This window comes from Globicephala melas, chromosome 12, assembly GCF_963455315.2.
Source record: "Globicephala melas chromosome 12, mGloMel1.2, whole genome shotgun sequence".
Classification (NCBI taxonomy): Eukaryota; Metazoa; Chordata; class Mammalia; order Artiodactyla; family Delphinidae; genus Globicephala; species Globicephala melas.
Genome location: NC_083325.1, coordinates 74,401,000 through 74,426,603, shown reverse-complemented (window position 1 = coordinate 74,426,603; position 25,604 = coordinate 74,401,000). Strand labels below are relative to the sequence as shown.

Below are 25,604 nucleotides of genomic sequence, written 5' to 3'. Positions count from 1 at the left end.
AATGAGGGAAAGTAGTTTTCTTACAGGAGGGGAGGAGTTTTTCCAGTAGTTTTTATTTGGCTTCCTTTTATTATACCATATCAGTCCATTATCTAGTAGAAATTTGTTAGTCTCTGAAAAATATTGCTTTTTTCTGTTTTCCAGTGATTATATATATTCTCCCTATTTTTTATGTTCTTTTGGTTGTTTCAATGGAATTTTTTGAAAGTGTGGAAGGCAGTGAACAGTTAAATGCATTTTGTTTCTCTTCATCTTGTCCAGTGTATATAACTTTTACCAACATGTTCAGTTTGGTAAATGCAGGCAAAGAATTATTTTTAAGATTTGTGTTTATATACATATAAGGCTAATTTCATTTAATTTTGACAGCTGTCTGTCCAGAAGCTAATAGGTACTTATTATTTGCTTTTTAGAAAATGGATTCTACATCTCTGTTACCAACATTTTTAGATGTGGATCTGACAATATCACATATAGAATGTTTTCCCAAGGACGTTCTGGTGAAATTTCAAGGCAGAAATAATAGTGAATGTGAGTTTGACTACCACATATTACAGAGGGAAATACAGGATATTCCAAAAGTAAAAAATAATGTGGACATTGATGCATTTTGTTTGGTAGAAGAAAGAATATCAGGAGAATGGCAGAGAGGAAGAGTTGTGGAAAAGAAAAATGATCTGTATACTGTGCTCCTCATAGATCGCGGAGAAGAACTGAGAGTTGACAGTACGCAGGTTGCTTCAGCCTGTGGCAACTTATTTGATCTACCACCATGGGTAATGTTTGGCATTTTTGCCAACATATTAACAACTGGGGGAAAATGGTCTCCTAAGGCTTTGAATTACTTCAAGTCATTGGTAGGACTACAAGTGAAAGGTTGTGTACGAGCTATTTTGCCTCTTCAGATGATTCTTCTTGAAGTGCCAAAAATTATATCCCAGGTTCTTGAATTACAATTAGGGAGACTTACTGATGGAGATTCATTTTGTCTTATTGTGGAAATGGTAAAAGAATTCCCCAAACAAATGCCAGATTCATTACAACATAAAAGACCTGAATTATCATTAAGTAATAATACTTATACTTACTTGATATTCAACGTGTTCTGGATAATTTGCAACCATGTTTGTCAGTAGGCAGCATTGAAAGTGTAAAAGTATCATCTGCCGTGAGCCCAAGTAAATTTTATTGCCAACTAATTAAATGGATTCCCGAGTTAGAAAACTTGACAGTGTGTTTGACTTTGCATTATGATATTATCAGTCAAGAAGGTAGTCCCACATGTGATAATTTTGGAGTACTTTGTGTTGCCAAAAGGAGAAATGGACAGTGGCATAGAGGAATTCTTTAGCAATTCTTCTTGCCCAATTCTTCAGCAATTCTTCTTGCCCAATAATCAAGTGAAAATTTGGTTTATGGATTATGGCAGTAGTGAGGCTATACCCTCAATTCACGTAAAGAAACTTAAACAGGATTTTATTTTAGTACCATTATTTTCATTTCCGTGTTCTCTGACATATTTACACAGTCCAGAGATGCAAGAAAATTTCAGCTAAGTGTATTTAAACAAGCCTTGTTAGGACAAATAGTATATGCACACCTTGATTGGTTCAGTAAGGATGAGCATTTGTATTATGTAACATTACAAACTCAAGAGTCTACAATTACTTCTAAGTGTCTGCTAAAGACCGTAGGCATCCAAGTACTTTGTCCAGTGTCTGATTCAAAAATCTCAAATATGTTGAGGGAGACTAGTGCCTCAGATGTAAACGGCTTTGCAGTTGAGAGTTTTATTGCAAATACTCAATGATCAATAGATTCTCTAAATAAAAAAGACACTTTGAAAGTAGATTTTCCTATTAAAACTGTAGAAATGGAGATAGAAGCTATCTACATAGCTTTTGTAGCATATGTATTAAACCCATCAAATTTCTGGATATGTACTAATGAACATCAAAATGAATTTCAAGATATAATGAAAAATATAAACAAATTTTATGATTTGTGTGAAAATGATGAACTGATTCTAAGAATTCCAGAACCTGGATTATTTTGTTGTGCTAGATACAGCAAGGACAGACGTTTTTATAGAGCTGTCATTACTGAAATTAATGGTTATAAAATTAATGTTTATTTCTTGGATTACGGAAATACTGATTCCATACCATTTTTTGATGTAAAAATTTTGCTTCCAGAGTTTTGTGAGTTGCCTGCCTTAGCCATGTGTTGTTCACTTGCATATATATTTCCCGTTGAAGATTTATGGATGAAGGTAGCAGTTGATTATTTTTAAAAAATTGTCTTGAACAAAGCAATTTTGCTTCAAAGAAGTATACTGTAAATATTCAGAATATTGAAGCCTCAGAAAATATTGATGTTGTCTCTCTTATGTTACAAGCTGGATATGCAGAATATTGGGAAGTAGAACCAGAATGTTGTACAAAATCTGTAAGTGAATATTCAGTGTTAAATTTAAAATCTAAAAACAAAGTAAATATTAAGAAAGTTATATCTGCCCTTCTTGAAGGACCTAAACCTGAAAAGTACCGTTCAGATAAGCTAAAAGGAAGTAACTTTTCTTTGTTAAAGTCCCCAGCTGTTAACTTCCTAGATTTAAAAAACCCTTTCACCTTGTCTGTGAGACGTGAGTCACCATGGCCTTATAAAGAATATGTATTTAAACCAGGAACAGTCCTTGAAGTTAAGTGTTCTTACTATTATGGCCCAGGTGACTTCTCATGCCAGCTGCAATGTAAGTTAGAAGACTTAAAATTACTGAATTATTGGAACAACTTCAGGATTATTATAGTGTTCATTCTGATCTTTATCAGATTGGGCAGATTGCTTGTGTTGCTAAGTATTCTAAAGATGGGAAGTGGTATAGAGCTGCTATTTTGACTCAAGTATCAAAAAAGGAATTTGATGTTGGGGGCTTCCCGGGTGGCGCAGTGGTTGGGAGTCTGCCTGCCGATGCAGGGGACACGGGTTCGTGCCCCGGTCTGGGAAGATCCCACGTGCCGCGGAGTGGCTGGGCCCGTGAGCCATGGCCGCTGAGCCTGCGCATCCGGAGCCTGTGCTCCGCAACGGGAGAGGCCACAACAGTGAGAGGCCCGCGTACCGCAAAAAAAAAAAAAAAAAAAAAAGAATTTGATGTGGTACTTGTTGATTATGGTTACCAGGAAAGAGTTTTAATTAAAGATTTTTCTGCTTTTAAACCATGTTTCCTTGTTTTAGAAGGTCAGGCCTTCAGATGCAGTCTTAACCATTTAGTTGAACCCATTAGTTGTAAAGTATTCAATTGGACGAGAGAAGCATGCAGAGACCTTGGGAATTTTATTTCTTCATTTAGAGGGTTATTGACTTGTGTCATCTATGCCTTAGTTCTTATATATCCAAACTGTTTATGTAATTTGGTGGATTTACAATCTCCATTTGCTAGTGCAAGAAAATTTCTTAATCATGGCTCTGCACAGTATAGTACAGTATCAAAGCCATTTCCATCTTCAGTTAGTCTTTACAGTTATTCTTCCTTCAATATAAAAATTGGAAGTGAGGAAGAAATATATATATCTCACATATATAGTCCCAAAAAGTTTTATTGCCAACTTAGTAGAAATAATAAAGACCTAGAGATGACAGAAACAAAAATCACAGAGATTAGTAACCTCAGTCAGTGCCACAAATCTGATTTTAGTAAAATGAGATTGTGTATATCTAAGTATGTAGAGGATGGTCTCCCTTATAGAGCTTTAGCGATGCCGACAGGTTCATTATCTGACTTCCTGGTATATTTTGTGGACTTTGGAAATAAGCAATTAGTAGAAGAAAGTATGTTGAGGGATGTTTCAGATGAGTTATCAGAGTTGCTGTTTACACCTATGCAAGCTATTAAATGTTTTTTGTCAGCTCTTAGAGATGTAGATATTCCAGCAGAAATCAATAGCTGGGTTGAAGATAATTTTTTGGGAAAACCATTAAGGGCAATAATATTGTCCAAGGAGCCAGATGGCCAGCTTGGTGTAGACTTATATGATGGATATCAACATATAAATCAGAAAATTAAAATGTTGATTCATGCTTATGGAGAAAAACATTGTGGCCAAGCACAATGTGTGGAAAAGCGTCCTAAAACAAATGAGAAACTTGCTGTTTCCTTGAAAGGCAAAATAGAAAACAATTATCACCATAGTACAATAAGTAAAACTAGTCTAATAACATATTCTGAAAGCAAAATAGATCAGTTAATGAATCCCAAAAGTATATATGGCAGGCGTTTGAAACCATCAGTTTGTTGTAAAGTTGAACTTGTGTCAAAAAACAAGGTGAAGAAGTCTTTGAATGATGGATTTAAAAATAAAGGTGTAAAAATTGCCCCTGGGTCTGCACATATTCTTGATGAAAGTGATGTGGACCAGAAATCAGTAAGGGTTGTATCACAGTCTTTTATCAGAGAATTAAATCAGGCAGCCTCACAAAACACATATAATCATGCTAGACCACAGATTAAAGACCTTCCTCAACCCAAAATTTACTTGAATGCCAAAGTTAAAGAATATGTTTCTAATATAAGTAATCCAGCAAGTTTCCATATTCAGCTTGCCAAGACTGAAAATGTAATCATGAGCCTAGCGGATGCTCTAAATGCAAGAAGAGCCAATACAGTGAAAGAGAGAAAATCAGTCAAACCTGTGGTGGGAGATCTTGTAGTTGCAGAATACTCTGGTGACAATGCCATTTTAAGAAAATTTTACTAGGAAATTCTTTTGAAGTGGAATTTATTGACTATGGTAACATTGGAGTAGTAAACACATCAAAAATTTATGAAATTAAGAAGGAATTCTTAACTATTCCTCAGCTAGGAGTTCATTCTTTCCTTAGTGGAGTAAAGTAGAATGAGCCTGATGAAATATGGTACAGCAAAACTGTGGATTATTTTGATTCAAGAGTAATAAAACAGTTTCTTGTGAGTTTTTGAAAAAGCATGAACAGAAATTGGAAGTAAATATAATTTGTGATGAAAATGTGTCATTAATGAACTCCTGAAATGGACAGCATGTTCAAAACTACAGAAAACAGTATTGCAAATCCCTAAGGTTGTCTCTCAAAAGGTGAGCCCTATTGATAAAGGTATGAAGGTTCTATGATCCTTCAACCATCCTACCAACAACTGGTTAATATTCCTTTTGAAGAGTTAAAACCTGGACAACTTGAAAAGGCTGAAATACTTTATGTTGCAAAATGTGGGATATTTTATGTGAAGTTATCTAAAAATAAAAAGATTTTATCAGATTTAACAGTATTAATTACTAAAGGAGTAAAAAAACCCTCTTTTTTATCAATGGAAAATATTGAAAAAGGCTTAGAATGCTTGGTAAAATCTAAAAAAACTTTGAAGTGATATCAATCAAAAGTAGGAAAAAAGTGTGTTAAGAAAGTGCTTGTTTTTTTAGTAGATCATGGTAGGTATGAAATAGTGCCCTTATGTAATACCAAGGTGTTTATTAATGAAAGCAGAAATATTCCAAGACAAGCTGTGCCTTGTAAATGAATTTGGTTTGAACATTTTAGGAACATTGCCATTTGAGTCCATTGTGTGCTTAGTTGCTCATTTGGAAATAAACATCCTTTTTCTGAAATATTTAGACTCTGCCTGGGAAGTAGAAATTTTGATAGATGGCCTGTTACTTTTGGAATATTTAAATTTAAATACAGTTCATGTTGAAGAAAACAAATTTAGATCTTCAGAAGTTATTTTCAACGTCGAATCTAAGACTCCTGTATCACATGTACAATAAGATCATTTACTTGGTCAGAACTCCAAAATGGTGGGCAATATTCTGGTATTGCCACTGCTGTTTCTGATCCATCAGACTTCTTTGTTCAGTTAGAAGATTTCTTTGACATAATGAAATCTCTCTTTATGTTGCTTTCTGATCTACCAGAAGACTTAAAAACAGTGCCTCAAGAGCACGTAATTCCAGGTTCTAAGTTGTTTGTTCAAATATGAATTGGAAGATCAGTGGAATAGGGTAGAAATTTCTTAAGTCTCTGATCAGTCTTCTTGTATTGATTGACTATGGATTTTCTGTTTACATACTTTATTCAGATATAAAAAATCTTAAAGTTGTTCCTGAGGAACTTCTGAATTTGCTGAGGCTAAGTTATCCTTGCATCTTATATGGTATCTTACCTGCTAAAGGGAAGCATTGGAATGAAGAAGCCAAAAGTTTTTTTCAAGATTTCCTGAGTAAACCAGGCTTAGTTTCTTAGTTTAGGGAATACAGTTTTGAAACAAAACTGAAGGTAGATATCATTCATGAGAAAAATACTTTGGCAGATATGTTAGTTGACTATGGTCTTGCAATTTATTCTAAAGATTCAGATCATCTCAATGCAGTTACTGCTACTGGATCTACTAAAATCCAATATAAATCAAAGAGTAAGCCTGTTTGCCAATTGTTAGATCAAAGTTATTACAAAAGAGAAAGTATGAATTGTATGTGCACTGAGAAGCAAAAGCTGAAAAGGCAGAAAACTATAAAGAGGAAAGATGTCTGTAAGAACCTCTTAAAGAAAAGCCATATTAGTAAAAGATTACATTCTAGAAATTTAACACTGAGGAAGAAGGTTGGTAGTGGAAAACATAATCCCTGAAGTACCACTGCATTTGATACATGTGCAGCAGCTTCATTTTGGGAACTACCTAATGGTTTGAATGATAACACCGATTGCATTGAAAACATTTCTGAAAAACTACCAAGTGGAGTACAGGAAAATAATACAATGGACTTGAGAACACCAGAAAAAGCATTGCACGTTAATAAAAAAAAAATATATCAGAACATTTGAAAGGTAAGTAGCCATTTAAAAAAAAAATTTTCTGTAACATTTGTAGATTTTTGATTCTTTAGAAGTTTGTTATTTACTAAAATTATTCAAGTTGAAAATATCCTGCAAGATTTTACTAAAAAATTTGAATAAATGGATAACTAGAAGTGATCACTTGAATTATAAAATGATGCTTCGCTATTTTTACCTTTTTTGAATGGTGACCCTTGATAATGTAATGAAAGTAGAGGGTTTGAACCACATATGCGTGCACACATGCATGACATTTTACACATTTCAGGGATTTCACAAAACTCCTGAAGGTCCATAGATCTCAGGTTGATCTTGCTACTGTTAGAGAGCTTCCTGGGCTCATTTTGAAGAATCAGTTTTCTATTATGTTTCTTATTAGATTAAATATATCTTCAGGTTTTTTGAGTGTGATTCTCAGCATAATGATAATGCAGTTGAACTTACAGAATAAGCTGACTCCAGCACATTTCATCTGAAAATTTTTAGACATCAAATTGATTCTAAAATACTGTTAAAATTTTAATATTTTTACATGCTAGAGTATTGTCAATTTGGCTTATGCATATTGTATTTCGTTTTCTGTATGGATTAGTGAGGATTTTGTAGGCTATAAAGAATGTTCTCTGCTTAATGAATGTTTGTTCTGCCTGTAAATTGGTATATTATTCCATATTATAACTAGTATCATAGCCGGTTACATTCTGTGAATGAATGGAGGTGTCTTGTTTTTGTTGATGTATTTTAGAAAGAGGATTTCATTTGAATTCATATTAGATGTTTTATAGTGAATTGATCAATGCCTTAAAATTGGCCCTTTTTTCTTATTTTTGAATCACTCTTTTATCACTCTTTTATCATAGTAGAGTGCTTATTTACTGTGTTCCAGGTACTGTGTGGTGATTTATGTGTATTAGCTCATTTAAAGCTTACCACAATTCTATAAAGTAGGTTGATATTAAGGTTTAAAATGGACTCTAATAACTAGTATCCTGCTTCTTTGCCTGAATTCAAAACCACTTTACAGAGAGACAAGGAGAAAGACAATTGATGAGCAACATATCACATTTATTAAAGAAAAAGAATGATGAATGTGGCTTATATCCATGGGCAAATGGGTTTACCAATATTGAATCAGTAAACTAGACTTACCACATAGCCACAGAGGAGTGTTTCTCCATATGGGGGCTTACCCATGTAAACCTTACAGCTTGAGGTAGTTATCTCTATAAAGGGAGAGAGGGAGGAGGAAGAGGCTAATCCAACATAGATCTTTCTCATTGTAAATGGACCAGTCAGATTGCCTCTACTCCTTGTGTATAAGGGAGGAAAGAGACCAGAGAATTGTTATGCTAGGAGTGTGCCTCAATCATGAATACTTTGACATGGAAGGAAGATCGGGAATGGGAAGCAGTACCCCTCTCCCCCAAAGTTATTATCACTATTTTATGGATAAGGCTCAGGGAAATTAAGTAAATTTCCCGTGCATATAAAGCTGGTAAGTAAGGAACTGAAAATTTAAACTCAGATTTCTCCAATTCCAAAGTCTACTTTTATTCATTATTTATACTTAAAAAATAGTTTATTTGAGGAAGAGTTTTTCTATAAAACTCTTGATGATCAGTCCATACATTTTGGCACATATATATCTTTTATTGTTCCTTTACCTGTGTATGTTTCTGCCTTCTTTGTTTTTCCTATCAGATTCTTTAAGATTCCACTTTTGGTCCCCATTTCTATCTCACTTCCTGCATTCCTTAGCACACGGTGAATCAAAAAGTGAATTAAAGTGTGAAAGTAGCAGTTATAAAAGGAGTCAGGGAATCAAACAAATTATACTTCTTAAAAAATTTGAGGTCCCGTTTAAGGAAAAATCATAACTTCAGTGAGACAAATAAAAGAAATATGGTTTTACGGACTAAGAATAGACTGATAAGTTTGCTATAATTATAGTTTTAAAACAAAACAAAAGAAAACAACATACACTGATTTATTTGTCTTGAGTACCATCCGAGCTCCTTCCACCTGTATTACTTGTCCAAGGGCAGTAGTAACTACTGCTGTTTGCTGCTGTTATTGCCTGTGGGCTCTCTGAGTCTAGAGGAAAATGGTTCTAGTAGCTCTTGTTTGAAGATAATCAATAAATATTGTGCTTGAGAAACTCTCTCGCCTATTAAAAATGTTACCAGAGGGGCTCTAACAGCAGTGGTTTTCAACCTAGGCTTTGCATTGGCATTAAGAAAGGACGTTTTTTAAAACTCTGACGCCTGGGTCTCACTTTTAGAGATTGTTTTAATTGGTCAGGCTATGGCCTTGCCATTAGGATTTTAAAGTTCCCCAGGTGATTCTAGTGTAGAGCCAAGGTTGAGAACCACTATTCTAGAAAGTATTATGGATAACTTCCTGAATTATTTCGTGAGTGAAAATAGTAATTCTGGATTTTATGTGTGAAAACTTTTAGAAACTGTCCCTTTCTGTATTTGGAATCCAGACTATACATAATGAGTCACAGTAATCCTCTGCTAAACTTAATTCAGAGTAAAAGACGTTGTGTTAGAAATGGCCTAGCAGCATTATTTTAGTTATAGAAGTTGCTGCCTCTTATATTTAGAAAATTGGCTTAAATTTCTCATACATTCAGCCTACTGTAACATATCAGTATTTAAACATTCAAGGTAATTTTTTTAACATCTTTATTGGAGTATAATTGCTTTTACAGTGGTGTGTTTCTGCTTTATACCAAAGTGAATCAGCTATACATATACATATATCCCCATATCTCCTTCCTCTTGCGTCTCCCTCCCATCCTCCCTATCCCACCCCTCTAGGTGGTCACAAAGCACCGAGCTGATCTCCCTGTGCTATGCGGCTGCTTCCCACTAGCTATCTATTTTACATTTGGTAGTGTATATATGTCCATGCCACTCTCTCACTTCGTCCCAGCTTCCCCTTCCCCGTCCTCAAGTCCATTCTCTACGTCTGCGTCTTTATTCCTGTCCTGCCCCTAGGTTCACCAGAACCTTTTTTTTTTTTTTTAGATTCCGTTTATATGTGTTAGCGTATGGTATTTGTTTTTCTCTTTCTGACTTCACTCTGTACGACAGACTCTAGGTCCATCCACCTCACTACAAATAACTCAATTTCATTTATTTTTATGGCTGAGTAATATTCCATTGTATATATGTGCCACATCTTCTTTATCCATTCATCTGTTGATGGACACTTAGGTTGCTTCCATGTCCTGGCTATTGTAAATAGAGCTGCAGTGAACATTTTGGTACATGATTCTTTTTGAATTATGGTTTTCTCAGGGTATATGCCCAGTAGTGGGATTGCTGGGTCGTATGGTAGTTCTATTTTTAGTTTTTTAAGGAACCTCCATACTGTTCTTCATAGTAGCTGTATCAATTTACATTCCCACCAACAGTGCAAGAGGGTTCCCTTTTCTCCACACCCTCTCCAGCATTTATTGTTTGTAGATTTTTTGATGATGGCCGTTCTGACTGGTGTGAGGTGATACCTCATTGTAGTTTTGATTTGCACTTCTCTAATGATTAATGATGTTGAGCATCCTTTCATGTGTTTGTTGGCAATCTGTATATCTTCTTTGGAGAAATGTCTATTTAGGTCTTCTGCCCATTTTTGGATTGGGTTGTTTGTTTTTTAGATATTGAGCTGCATGAGCTGCTTGTAAATTTTGGAGATTAATCCTTTGTCAGTTACTTCATTTGCAAATATTTTCTCCCATTCTGAGGGTTGTCTTTTCATCTTGTTTATGGTTTCCTTTGCTGTGCAAAAGCTTTTAAGTTTCATTAGGTCCCATTTGTTTATTTTTGTTTTTATTTCCATTTCTCTAGGAGGTGGGTCAAAAAGGATCTTGCTGTGATTTATGTCATAGAGTGTTCTGCCTATGTTTCCTCTAAGAGTTTGATAGTGTCTGGCCTTACATTTAGATCTTTAATCCATTTTGAGTTTATTTTTGTGTATGGTGTTAGGGAGTGTTCTAATTTCATTCTTTTACATGTAGCTGTCCAGTCTGTGTTTGATTTGCTTTTCTAGCTTCATGAGATGGAGACTTAGATTATTTTATTTTATTTTTTAGGTTGTGTTGGATCTTCCTGCTGCTGGTCTTGGGGCCACTATTTGAGAATCATTGTTCTATATTATACAAACAGAATTTTGGACGTCTCATTTTCAATGTAGGACACCATTGAGTCCACATTTTACTCAACCTATTGAGCAAGCTGTTAGAAGCACTCTCAGCTACTTGACCTAATACATTGCAGCAATTACACAGGCTGAGATAATTGAATGTGTTCAAAAGACTCTTGTATACTCATAAAATACTTCAATAAAGGTTAAAAATACAGTATGGTAGGAAAAAGAAAGTAAAGGCACACATATGAAAGGCTTTTTTCTTTTCTCTGTCAACCAGGACGCGCTTCATACTTAGATTGTGTATACATCGGAATACATGATGGTTCACAAGATGCCTTTGACTTAGAGCCACCTACTCATCTGAGAAAGGATCTTTCATCTCCCTGTGGTTATTTTTTATAGATCTATGTTTTGTTTCAGTGATGCAAAAATGTTAAGTTTTATTTTACCCTTTATACTGTTGGTTTTGGTCTGAGATTTTCCTCAAATATCTTTTTTTTTTTTTTTTTTTTGGTCCACTCATGTTGATTAATGAAGGGACTTAAAACAAGAGTGGAACTTCTCCATTCAAGGGCTGAGGGATGATCTGACAGGAGCAAAGCATTCTGTTATGTTGGTTTCTCTTTGGTCTGTTTTCCCTGCTAACAATCCTCATATGCTTGGTGGATATATGCCAGGCTGTCAATCTGGGAGCTAAATTAGGAAACAGGTCGATGGATTCCATGTACAGAATTTCATTTTGTCTCCAAATTTTGAGCACAGTATGTTACCCATGCCTTCTGTTGTGCTTGGCATTACCAAATTAGGAGACTCTCTTTTTTCTGGTATAATTTCTCTAGAGCAGTGGATTGGAAACTTTTGTTCTCAAGTTCCCTTTATAATCTTAAAAACTATTGCAGATCCCAAAGAGCTTTTGTTTATGTGGATTATATCTATCAAAATATACTGTGTCAAAAAAAAAATTGAAGATTTAAAATATTCATTATAAAATAATCTAATTATATTTTAATTTTATATTGTAATTTTAAGACTAACATAATTCTATGAAAATACTTCTGAAACCAAATAGAAGAATTGGCATTGTTTTAAATTTTTGTAAATTTAATGCCTGCCTTTGTGGAGGATAGCTGGGTTTCCCTGTTTGCTTCTGCTTTCGGTCTGTTTCTATATCACACGTTATGTAGTTCTTGGAAAATTCCATTCTGTACTCATGAGAGAATGAGAATGGAAAAGGCAAATCACATCTTAGTATTATTATGAAAATAGTTCTTACCTTAGCGACTGGTAAGGTAAGAAAGGGTTTCAGGGACCCATTAGTAGTACCCAGACCACAGTTTGAGAACTGCTGCTTTAGAGAATAAACGTACCTTCTGTTGAGTAGTGGAGAGGTAATCACCTAGGCATTTGGGGTTGGGCTTGGGGTCATTGGTCTAATTTCTTCTATACAGAATCTCAGTAAATCCTTTTTCTGTTCTTTTTTATGTATGTATGTATGTATTTGTTTAGTTATTACTTATCCACTCACCTCCTTCATAAAAATAAAACCTCACTGTAAGGTATGCACTTGGAGATGCTATTTCAGATATTAAATGATTGGCTCTCATCCTCTACCATGATTCTGTTTTCAGAGCAGTTGGGCTAAAGTTATTATCTTCCTAGAAGAGGAAAGAGAGGAAGGGAGAGTTGGGTGGAGATGGCAGACAAACTGTAACTAGGGATGAGACAGTATGTCTTTATCTCCATAGTCATCTCCTAGCAAAATCTGCCCAGATCAGACCATTGGAATAGGTATCAACTAGTTTTCTTTTTCCATTGCTGATATTTTTCTGCCCTTGGGATTTATCTTTTTATTTTTTCCCTGTTATTTTAATAGGGTTTTGAGAGGCAGCAAAGATATGTGTTGCCGCCATTAGTTCTTCCATCATTATGCATAGTTGACAGTAGTACGTTGGTCTTCTTCACTATTTATTTCTTGATAAATTAGAGGATTTTATTTTCCAAAAATGACCACAGTGCTGTCTCCTGTCCTTATTCTCTTCTTCATAGAGTGTAGAGAAGTGATGCTGTGTAACTTCCGAGGCTTGGTCCTGAAGGCTGTGTGCCTCTAACTTGTGCACTGGAATACTTGTGCTTAATGCTGAGGTGCCACGTAAGAAGGCTAGTTACGCTGACGTTGCCACGCTGTGAGGAAACCCAAGCCACATGGAGAAGAAATGTTTAGGCACTTTTTTGGTAGTTTCAGATTAATGACCATTTTAATATCACCTTTATATAAGGCCCAGACATTGTGAAGCAGTGCTCTATCCTGTCTGAATTTCTGCCTCACAGAATCTGTGAGCATAATAATACCATTATTTTTACCACTAAGCTTTGGAGTAAGTTGAAATAATAACTGGAACAGGTTTTGGTACCAGAAGTGAGAGGCTGCCATAACTTTTGGACTGAGCAGTGAGTAGAAACCAAAGGGCCTTGAAGAGAGGAAACCTGACCAAGCCTCAAGGACGCCATCAAGTGAGGGCTTTGAGGAAGTTGAGGAAAATGTTGGAAGCTGTAGGAAAGGAGACTGGAAATATTTGTCAGTTAAAGAAAATTTAGCAAAATTGTTACTGCCACCATATGGAAAACTGAAAGTGTACCTAACGAGCTTGAGGAATCCAGCTAGGCTAAAGAGATTTCCAAGCAATCACTGAATTCCTGCTGGTCTCCTTCTTTTGAATGAGAGTGCCTACAGAAGTTATTCGTTGCTTGTCCCACAATTGTATGTTAAGTATGTGTGGGGTAACATGCCACTTTGTTTCATAGGTCTTCAGATCAAAAGGAGCTGTACTTGAGGAACTTCCTCTTGGCAGCCTAGTCTACCCTTGGACCTGGAGGTTCAAGACTGTCCTGATGCCATAATAGATTGAGATTTTGGAGGTCTTAGGGAAGGGCATAGTGTATTCTGCATATGGGAATGCTGTGAATTGTTGTGGCCAGAGTGAAGACTGTGTTACATTGTTTTATCCTGAGATTGTCACAGTAATATTTCCCATCTCACATGCTTTTATCCAGTGTGACCTTGCCATTCTTCACCACTTGGATCTGGACAGGCTTGTGAATGCTTTGATCAAAGCATAGGGTAGAAGTGATGCAATGTGACCTTGCAAGGCTGGGTCATAAACAGTGATGCAGATTTCACCTTATTTTCTGAAACAGTTGAATGTGGTTGCCTGGACTATCATGAAAGAAATCCAACTTTCAGCATGCAGGCTGGGGAGGAAACCCAAGCCACATGGAGAAACCGTGTATAAGGATTCCTGTCAACAGTTCTAGAACCCAGCCATTTGAGTTGTCCTTGCCATGGGCATTGTGCAGAGACAACCCAACTCCATCATGTCCAAATTTCTAAGCTGCAGGATGCACGAACTTGGTAAAATAGTTGTTTTATACATTAAGCTCTGAGGTGGTAACTAGAACAACTGGATAACATAAACACATTATAAGAATCATTAGACCTTTTTTTGGTGTGTGTAGATGTGGTAAAGATGCTCAGTAATGTATAAAGTATGAGTTTCAGTGAAAATGTTTATGACACACATTTAGCTGCCTAATGGCTTACTTATTCATTTATTCGGTTTTGGGATGATAAGTCACGTGACTATATCTGAATTCTAGATAGCTCTTGTGCCATTGTACATTAGTCTGTACTGGTTTATTTGTAAGCATTCTATTTAATTTGTAGTTCTGCTTGACTAAAAATTGAATAAATATAATGATTCTTTCAATTTGCCTACATATTTTACACATAATAGATATGAGATAAATGCATATTGATTAAATATTAAATTTTGTCATCTTATCAGAGGGCATAATTCATGAATTTTTAAAACTGAAAATGTTTCAGATGACTTAGGAAATAGGGAATTATATATCAATCAACCTCTTTATTATATGGGTTATAGTCTATTAAGGAACTTCATTCCTTGTAATCTCTACATCTAATTTGAATATTTTTTTTGAGGTAAAGAAAAATGTCTAGCAGTTCAGAAAAATGTTTCTATAATTTTTTGGAGCGTTTTGCTGGCATCTAGTGGCACTCAGTCCTATATGGTTTAAATTCCTTTTAGTTTCCTTTATTTCTATTCATTTTTCCGTGATTGTCTTCTCTTAATTTTTAAGCCTTTTTTTTCTTTTTTAAGGTAAAAGATATTTCAGGTGCCTAAAGTAAGGGTAGGATTTTTTGAGCATGTGTGATGTTATACATGTACCTTATATATAATTTAACATACATGAATAAATATAATCATGTCATTCATTTTTAAGTATAGTTGTTTCCTGCACTTTTTCTTTTCCTTCATTTGCTTGGATTCCCCTCCCTTCCTCTTTTCTCTGTTCTAATAATTCTTATAATTTCTGTTTATATAATTCTTCCATCTCTGCCCTAAGGTAGGTCATAACAGCCAAATTTTCTCCATGTGCGTATAATTCAGTGCATGAGTGAATTTAATGATGTTAGCATATAAATACAATGTACACATTTTTGTTATGTTTTATAAAAAATGATCATACAATTTTCTGCATTTTGCTTTTCTCACTTAGCATTTCTCATAGAAATCTAAGATAAGTAACCGACTACTTTTATTTTTTAAAATGTACTCATAATTTTTAAAAATATGGATATATTTTAATTGTTTTCAGCAACTTTATTTGTTTGTTTGTTTATTTATTTATTTTTTGCGGTACGCGGGCCTCTCACTGTTGTGGCTTCTCCCATTGTGGAGCACAGGCTCTGGATGCGCAGGCTCAGTGGCCATGGCTCATGGGCCCAGCCGCTCCACAGCATGTGGGATCATCCCGAACCGGGGCACGAACCCGTGTACCCTGCTTCGGCAGGCGGACTCTCAACCACTGCGCCACCAGAGAAGCCCCAGTCACTATATCTTTAAATATTTCTTTTACCCATTATATCTCTTCTCTTTAAAACCTGCTTGCTATTTATTATTTTTGATATTCTCGTTTATTCCTTTTGCTCTGTCACACCTGTCTTCATCTTTTACCATTTCTGTTTCTTTACCTGTCTTCATCTCTTTTCCTGTCTCTATTCCTCCATCTCCTTTTCCTCATCTGCCCCTTTTTTTCCCCTCTGTTTTCCACAGTGCTTCAGTGAATGTTCTCTTATATGTTCCAGGGGTTGTCTTTGTGATAATTTTTAATATATGTCAATGAATGAAATTTCTGAAAAAGAGAATACTTGTGTTTAATCTCACCGAGAAGTGTTAGATTGCTTTCCAGAATGGCTACAGCAGTCCACACAGCCACCAGCAGTAAATTATCATTATTGTGCCTTAACATTCCCACCAATACTTGACATTGCCTAACTTTCATTTGGTTAGTATTAATGGTATAATAGTGATGTAATGTTTTCATTTTTATTTCTCTTATTACTACTTTTTGAGCATACATTTTATGCTTGTTATATATATCCTTGTCCTATTTTACTATTGCGCTTCCTGCTGCCCCTTATTGGTTTGCATGAGTTCCTTGTATATTCTGGATCAGAAATATCCAGTAGAACTTTCTATGATGATGGAAATGTTACTTTGTGATGTCCAGTACTACAGGGACCACTAGTCACATGCAGCTATTGACTACTGTGATTGAAGAATTGACTTTTTAATTTTAATTAATTAACTAGTCACATGTGGATAGTGGCTCATGCATTGGGTAGTACAGCTCTAGATATTCTTTGTCATTTTGGGGCACTTGCAAATATCTTCTTTTTGGATGGTGTCCTACATTGTACAAAATTTATTAAATTTTATTTAACAAGTATATTTTGTTTTATGGTTTATGCTGAAGAATTTTATCATATCTGTCTCCTTTAGTTTTTTTACTTAAGATTGTCTAGTGGATACACACATAAATGGAATTGCAGGATCATGAAGTATGGGCATGGTTAATTTCAGAAAGCAGTGCCAGATTGCTCTCCAGATGGCTGCGCCAGTTTATACTGTCAAATTTCCTTTCCTCCATATCCTTGATAGCCCCTGACATTATTTGACTTCCTAATTTTTGCTTTTAAACATAAAAAAAAAAAGCATCACTTTTTTATAGAGAGAGCATAGTGATGGATATTTGCAGGGATACCTCAAAGTCATTTTGTTTGCATTTTATTCCTTATATCCCATTTTAGATTTTTGTTGGGAACTGAGGTAACTTGTACCTTTTGGGAAGGCACAAAACAAATGAAAGTTTTATTTTGGAGACTTTGGATCAGTAAGCCTTCATGCAAGTATTTCTGAACTGTTTGAATCAGGAAGGCAAAGAAAAACAGTATCAGACTGCCTGATTTCTGTATCTTTGTCCTGCAGACAGACTAAACCCATCATGATAAGGTTCCTTAATCCCATGCTGGAAATTATCTGCACACTTATTTAAAAACCTTCCTCCTGTACACTTGTGAATATCACTGTAAACTGAAGGAAGAGGCTTTATTCCTTATTAAGGACTAATAATCTTTTTTTTTTTTTTTGTGGTACGCGGGCCTCTTACTGTTGTGGCCTCTCCCGTTGTGGAGCACAGGCTCTGTACGTGCAGGCTCAGCGGCCATGGCTCACGGGCCCAGCCGCTCCGCGGCATGTGGGATCCTCCCGGACCCGGGGCATGAACCCGCATCCCCTGCATGGGCAGGCGGACTTTCAACCACTGCACCACCAGGGAAGCCCAGGACTAATAATCTTTTAAAAAATTAACTGTTTATTCAAAAAACATTTGTTAATTGAAGTCCTATATCCACCCCACGCCAGATCTCAGACTGCAGTTTATTTGTTGATATATCTGATTATGTGTTTATTTCTTGAGGATAGATACTATCATCTCAACCCTTAATACTTAAAAACTATCATGGCTTCCCTGGTGTCACAGTGGTTAAGAATCCGCCTGCCAATGCAGGGGAAATGCGTTCGATCCCTGGTCTGGGAAGAGCCCACATGCTGTGGAGCAGCTAAGCCCGTGTGCCACAACTACTGAGCCTGCGCTCTATATCCCACGAGTACAACTACTGAAGCCCTCACAAGTAGAGCCTGTACTCCACAACAGGAGGAGCCCATCCACCCCAATGAAGAGTAGCCCCTGCTCAACACAACTAGAGGAAGCCTGCGTGCAGCAACGAAGACACCACGCTGCCAAAAATTAATTAATTAAAAAATTAAAAACTGTCACTTCTTTCTGACTTACTTCACTCTGTATGACAGATTCTAGGTCCATCCACATCTCTACAAATAACCAAATTTCTTTCCTTTTTATGGCCGAGTGATAGTCCATTATATATATGTATCACATCTTCTTTGTCCATTCATCTGTTGACGGACATTTAGGTTGTTTCCAAGTTCTGGCTATTGTAAATAGAGCTGCAATGAACATTGGGGTACATGTGTCTTTTTGAATTATGGTTTTCTCAGGGTATATGCCCAGTAGTGGGATTGCTGGGTCATGCAGTAGTTCTATTTTTAGTTTTTTAAGCAACCTCCATACTGTTCTCCATCGTGATTGTATCTATTTACATTCCCACCAACAGTTCAAGAGGATTCCCTTTTCTCCACAACCTGTCCAGCATTTGTTGTTTGTAGATTTTTTGATGATGGTCATTCTGACGGGTGTGTGGTGATACTTCACTGTAGTTTTGATTAACACATATCTGTGGAATCTAGAAAAATGATACAGATGAACCTATTTGCAAGGCAGGAATAGAGATGCAGATGTAGAGAACGGATGGGTAGACACGGCATGGGGTGGAAGAGGAAGGTGGGATGAACTGGGAGATTAGGATTGACATATATACACTACCATGTGTAAAATAGAGAGCTAGTGGGAACCTGCTGTATAGCACAGGGAGCTCAGCTCGGTGCTCTGTGATGACCTAGATGGGTGGGATGAGGGGTGGTGGGAGGGAGGTCCAAGAGAGGACATGTATACATATAGCTGATACACTTCGTTGTACAGCAGAAACTAACACAACATTGTAAAGCAATTATACTCCAATAAAAAAATAAAGAGCTCTGGCACCCAGAAAAAAAAACTGTCACCTGAATTTTTAATACTTAATACAGCGTTAAGTGTATAGTAAACATTCAACCAGTATGTGTTGACTTAAACATATACTCTGTACCAGGAATTAGCTACAATATCTCTATCTTTCTTTGTTGGCAAACAGACCTACCTTAACTCCAAAGAAGAAATCATCACACATTGTGCTTAAATTTTCAGTATAGAGTATAGCTTTAATCATCCATCCATAAGTTTGTTATGGGTGTGATAGCAGCCAACTAGGACAACAAATGTGACCAAGTTCAGAAATACCAGTCTCAAGTCATTTAAAAATTCACTTACCTGGAAGATGTTTTTCTTGACTACATAATTGAGATATTAACTCATTGACCAGGGGAGTTTTGCAGAAACAAACGCCTGTGGCTAGCGATTTTATTTTGGCTGGCCAAAAATTAATTCTGTTATTTCACTAACATTTTGTGGATTATTACATTTAATAGTTATACATGCCACACCTGTAAAGTCTTCTGATTTTCATGAAATGTTGTCTTCAGTCCACTCTTCTGTAGAAGCGAAGGAGCATTCTCTAGCACCGTGAGTTTCATTTTCACTTTCCATATCAGAATCAATCACAGGTTTTTTTGTCTTTTTGTTGGTCTAGTATTCACATCGTCTGAATCAGAACTATATTATGAAGAAGTATCATCTTCTGAGACACTAGTATATATGTCGCTCGGACAATCAGAGAAAGTATCTGCATAAAATTCACCAAAAAAATTCTTCTTCATTCAACATTTCGCATTGCGTCGTTTTTGAAAATTTTACCTTTATAACATACACAAGATTGGAACAAAAACCTAACGGAGTAAAATGTGAATGATAATAACAATCATAAGTTGTATAATGAACCCTTGATCAATTTTAAGCTCTAACAACTTCTGATGGTGATGTTAATTGTATCACTCTCTAAAAACGTATTGATATGTCTCCAGTCAGTAACGTTCAAGTAACAAAAGACGTATTAATACATCTCCAGTCAGTGATGTGTTAATATGATTTAATATTTGGAATAATTTTCCTACAAATGAAATTATTAAATATAGTTTTGGGGAAAATCGCAAGTTTTGTTTCATACTTTAGCTTTCTGGTCATGTCATCACCATTGTCCTTCTGGCCTTTGTCACTTTACGTACTTTCTGGTTATTTTCACTGATTCTCTTCCCCTCTTCCGGTTTTCCCCTGCTACCCTGTTCATTCTCGCATATTGCTTGTTTCTTGTTAAATTCTTTGTCTTGTCACTCTACCAGAAGTGAAAGCATCTCTGAAGTGACAAATTTTTATTTTCTTTGTACATCATATTGCCTGGGATGTTATGGTCAGCACCTTGGAGCTTTGAAACTAATAGATTGTAAAATTTGCCTTCACGTTCTGAATTATTCTGCCATCAATTTAACATGTGTTTAACTCATTTTGGTAGATTGTATTGAGTGAACCATCCACATTTTCTTGTTGATCAACAGTACAAGGTACAAAACACTTGTTTGGAGTTTATATCTTCATTTCTTACATTTCACTGGAATTGCAGACCTGTATATCCTTGAAGTTTTCAGCTGGATGCCTAATAGTAGCCAGTTCAGATTTAGCTTGTCTAAAATTAAATTCTTATTTTTCCTACCCAAATTTTCTCTTTCCCCAGTATTCTTCATCTTAGGAATTGGTTTCCTCTTCACCTGGTTGTCATGACAAAACCCTCCAGGTTATCCTCGATTGCTCTTTTTCTATCATACCCCACAAACATTCCTATTGGCACCACCTTTAAAACATAATCTCTATGACTTTTTACCCCTTGCATTGCTATCATCAGGGTGTAAGCCACCACCATTTCTTTCCTGCAGCAGACTTCTCAGTGGTCTCCCTGCTGCCCCTCCGAATATATACCCAGTCTGTTCTTCACATAGCTGAGTGAGCCTATTAAAACGCAAATCTGATTCTGTACAAAACCTCCAGTGGTTTTCTTCCACATTTAGATTAAAATTCAAAGTCCTCGAGTGGCTGTAAGGCCCTGCATTATTTGACCCATTGCTACCTCTCTTACCTCATCTTCCACTTTTCCTGTCACTTACTATTCTCCAGCCACATTGTTCCACTTACTGATCTTTAAACATGTTTAAAGGTCCTTTATATGTACTAGCCTAAAATGTTTTTCCTTAGGAATGCATAAATTTCTCACTTTATTCAAGTCTCTTATTTAAATATTGTCTTATTATAGAGGCCAATCCTGACCATTCTTCATAAAGTAAGTATATTTTCACCTCTATAACTCCCTATCCTATTATTCTACTTTATTTTACTTCCTTACATTGGTTACAACTGATACTATGGTTTGTATATATTTTTATTTCTCTTCACTAGAATGTAAGCTCTTTGAAGGGAAGAAATTTGCTTATCTTGTTCACTATAGCCCCTGCACTGAGGGCATTTGTTCACATATAATATGTGCTCAATAAATATTTGCTAAATAATGATTACATAAATTCAATTTCTGACTGTGACAGAATTTACCTTTGTGCTCAATTCAGAACATATTTGCTTTTTTGTTTTTCTTGCATGAGGTTTGGCTCTAAACATTGGAATTTCTGTAAGTATGACTTTATGCATTATCAAACTTAACATTTTCTGAGTTAATTAAATGAGTATGCATTCTTTTTAGGATAATGCATCATGTTTTGTATCTTCTGTGATTCACTCTCAGGGTGATGGACCAAAAAGTAATGAGGTCCTTTAGAATTTACAGGTAGAAATTTTGGCCACCAGATGGAGACCCAGTACTGACTTTTTATGATAGGCTGACTATCCAAGAAGTAATCATAAAAATAAAAGATGCCTTTCTCTCTCCTGTTTTGTATATTTCTAACAAATTTTACTCTTTAGATATAGTCTTACCTATATTCAGGATGGTTTGGTGTGGTTAGCAAGTTGTAGTAAACAGGAAGCATTAGAATATGATTCATTCAAAGATTAAAGATCCGAACAAAGATCAGGGTATTTGGCTAATTCTGTTAAGTAAGGTTGGAGGAGCACCGGCTGTTGAAAAAAGTTAAAATGTGTGAGTTATGCTGAGTTGATTGGATTTTAGGAGTGAAGGGATTTGTATCAGTAGGAAAAAGGGCAGTCAGGGAAGAGTATGAAAGGGAAAATGATACATGGTAAAATAGAAGTAGGTGTAACTGAAGTGTGCTTTCTTGATACAGCAGGGTAGAGCAGCAGTGAAGGTCACAAAGTAGGAGGCTTCCAGAGATTTGTCAGCAGCAGGATGGTCTGAGGAATTTTCTAACTGGCCAGGCAAATTGGATTCTGCTTGTTCTTTCCTAAATGAATGGAGAAGTTAGCTAGTTAGAAGTTCATTAGTTTTATCACTTTATCCCTTTATTTTTGGTATCATCTTTCCATAGTGCCATGCAATTTGGAGACTGCATGTGCCACATACGAGATAACTAAAGCAGTAAATATGTTTTCCATGAACTTCTTAGAGAATATGATTTTCCTCATGACTAAAAGACAAAAGATCCCAGAAGGGAAATGTAAAATAACTTTTCCATATTTGTTCACTAGGTTTCATCTATGAAAGTCTTTTTATGACAATGCTAGGAGAAGAAAAATATTTCATGGCCTGTATGCTATTTGACCTGAACATTAGAGGAAAAGTTTGCTTTTTGTTTCACTGTCACCTCACGGAGAGGTTGGTGAACTTTGTTCTAGTTTCCTTTTACTCCCTGCAAATGGCAGTCACGTTTTAACTGAACTCTCTGCCTCTGCTCTCCCCTCTGTCCCATTGGCCTTCTGTAATCCTGCCAGGCTAATGTACCTAAAACAAAAACAGAGATGACCATGTCTGCCCATATCTATCAAAGACTGCATTCAGTGCAGGGTAAAATCCAAACTGTTTAGCATGATGGGGTCTACTTGCCCCTGCCTGTATTTTAGACTGATGGCTCAGCTCAGGTGTAACTTTTGGAGCCTTTCTTAATTTTTCTGAACAAAAATCAGGTAGCCCACTCCTTTGCGTTCATGCTTTTGTTTTGTACTACTAGTATATACCTTATCACTTATGTTGTATTTAACTTTATTGATTTTTCACCTTGCATAGATTTTTGAATTCCTTGAGTTCTGGAATCCTCTCTTATTTCCTAGGGTTTTCAGTGCCAAAATAAGAGCAATTAGTAAATTTTTTGTTCAGCTCTTCAGTTTTGTTTTTGTAGAAACATGTAGAATCATTTATTTCCTGCCATGCCATACTAAAGATTTTAGTTAACTTTAGTTTGATTTTTAAAATTCATGCTCAAAACCAAAATAGCCTGTTGGGCAAAATGACAAACCAAAGACGGTATTATCATTTTAACCTTTTAAAATGTAGATAGCTTGTCACCTTTATATTACATTATGGATAATATTTAATAGAACTTATTTCTCTTTTGAAAACTATATGCAAATCATACCAATAAAGTCAATTCATAACCTTGTAGGATTTACCAAAATGAAGAATTAGTTCTTCCTTGCACCCTCCTGTCAAAAATACCTATACCAAACACATGCAAAACAATGTATACAATAGTAACAGAAGTATAGTGATACTCTATTAGTAAATCTAATATTGAAGAGTGCTTTAGAGTTCATTTATTCATTGATGAAAAATTTTTTAACACCTACTCTTTGTCAGGTACCATCCTGGGTCCTGGAAAGTATAAGTAAAAAGGTCAACTCTTCACACTCATGGAACTTACTGACTTATGAGGAAGATAAACAGTAAGAAGTAAACAGTGAAAGAGCAAACATGATTCTGGATAATGGTGATTGCTATTAGGAAAATCAGAGCAATAATTTATCAAATAGAAGGTCAAAGAACATTTTTACTTTTTTTCCTCATTTAAAAGATTATGTGAGCAATGATGATAGCTTAGATTACAGGGTAGTGCTGAATACCAGAAAAAAGTATATGTATGTGGGATGTATTTTGGAAGTTGAGCCACCAAGACTTGATGATGGATTGGATGTGAGAGGTAAAGAAGAATCAAGGATGATTTAAAGTTTGTTTTTTCTTCTGCTTGAGTGCCTACAGACTTTAGAAAAGTAATCTGATTTTGAAATTCTTGCATTTTTATGCTCGAAACTATGAGGATGTAGGGGTTGTTAACTGGGAGGACATTCCTAGAGACAGAGTGAATAGGAGTGGAAGATCCAAAGTATTCCTCAGCCCTAAATGCTCTTGTTCACTCTTCAAAACCATTTTGTGGCTCTTACCTAGGCAATGGTATATCTTTGTGGCATTATCAAATAATATTATAAATTTTGACATCTTAACCCTAATAACTATTGCCAGTCAAACCTGGAAATGAACTGAGTGAGTAATAAAAGAGGATATCACTGTTAGAGTGTGGTAGATATTTTCTGTTTTTCCCTCTAAATTTATTCTCCACTATTCTTCAACCTGCTGTGTTTCCCAGAGGATGACCTTTATGGACTGCGTCAGTAGGCTGTCTTACCCTCTGGCTTTTGTTTAGGTTTGGTTAGTGGGCTGCATTGGTAGGAGATTAAAAGGTGAGAAGGGTGAGATTGGCATATTTATTGACCCTCTTCCTTCACTACCATCTTGCCACGAGCTGGCTGGCTGTGTGTCTCTACCAAAGGCCACAGCTCCAACTGAACGGTCTTCTCCTTCAGCTACTCCTAATTATATCATAATCCTTCCAGAGCCTATGCTGCATCCACTCAGACTGCATCACAAGGTATTGCCTTTGGCTGGAATGAAAAGTGGGTCTTTAATAAATGAATTTACTATTTTTATGAGCAGTTGCATTTAAGTGATGAGGTACCTTTTAAGACCAACAAATCCCATGAACAACAGCAACTATTCTTACTTCTTTCACTTTTAAAATGAGTTGTTAGAAACAAGGTGTGTGGGATATTGCGACAGTAAATGGCATATTTGGTAAATTCACAGATGATAGAGTTGATGGCAGAAGAGCGGCAAACAGTGAAAATAAATCCAAATCCAGAGGGCATGTTTTTTTGGTAAGGAAAAATTACTGATCTTCCATAATGGGATATTTCAGTGTAATTGTAATTAGCTTGCCACCATGTGGCGGATTGGTCCCCTGGGATACGGTCCCTTCTTGGAAATTTGGCGTCAGTTTTCTGTTGCTTGCAAATTTCTCAGCAGTGAGATCATCCTAGGTGAGGTGAAATTGAAACATTGCAAATCTGTTTTTGCCATTGTGGCCATTTTGTTCGTAAGTTTATTAAGCAAGCACTGGACTGTCTGAGAAAGGAAATTTACATTCACAGGTTGCCTTATCTTTTCTGTATTATTATGAAGAGGTGCCCCCCCCCCCATCCCTTCCCCGATGATCATCGCTTGGGACACATATTTTCACATTCTTTCCTCATTCTGAGAGGTCTGTGTGCCTTTTTTTCAATACTCTTAATGTCTAATCCTCTAGTCATCTTATTTCAAAGATTCTGATCATCGATGTGGGCATTTTAAATTTCTCAATTGGTGAGATTTT

The 25,604-nt window shown here is 36.0% G+C and overlaps 1 protein-coding gene across 1 annotated transcript in view; it reads left to right on the top strand.

The window, feature by feature from the left end:
- The first annotated feature begins 416 nt into the window (after positions 1–416).
- Positions 417–25,604, top strand: part of TDRD15 (tudor domain containing 15) — a 78,933-nt gene continuing 53,745 nt past the window's right edge. The window contains 15 exon segments of the mRNA XM_070046842.1: positions 417–1,085; positions 1,088–1,375; positions 1,377–1,530; positions 1,533–2,324; positions 2,327–2,778; positions 2,781–2,916; positions 3,148–4,734; positions 4,737–4,943; positions 4,946–5,014; positions 5,017–5,127; positions 5,130–5,584; positions 5,586–5,781; positions 5,784–5,986; positions 5,988–6,058; positions 6,060–6,439. Coding sequence (XP_069902943.1) covers positions 417–1,085; positions 1,088–1,375; positions 1,377–1,530; positions 1,533–2,324; positions 2,327–2,778; positions 2,781–2,916; positions 3,148–4,734; positions 4,737–4,943; positions 4,946–5,014; positions 5,017–5,127; positions 5,130–5,584; positions 5,586–5,781; positions 5,784–5,986; positions 5,988–6,058; positions 6,060–6,439 — 5,770 coding nt within the window.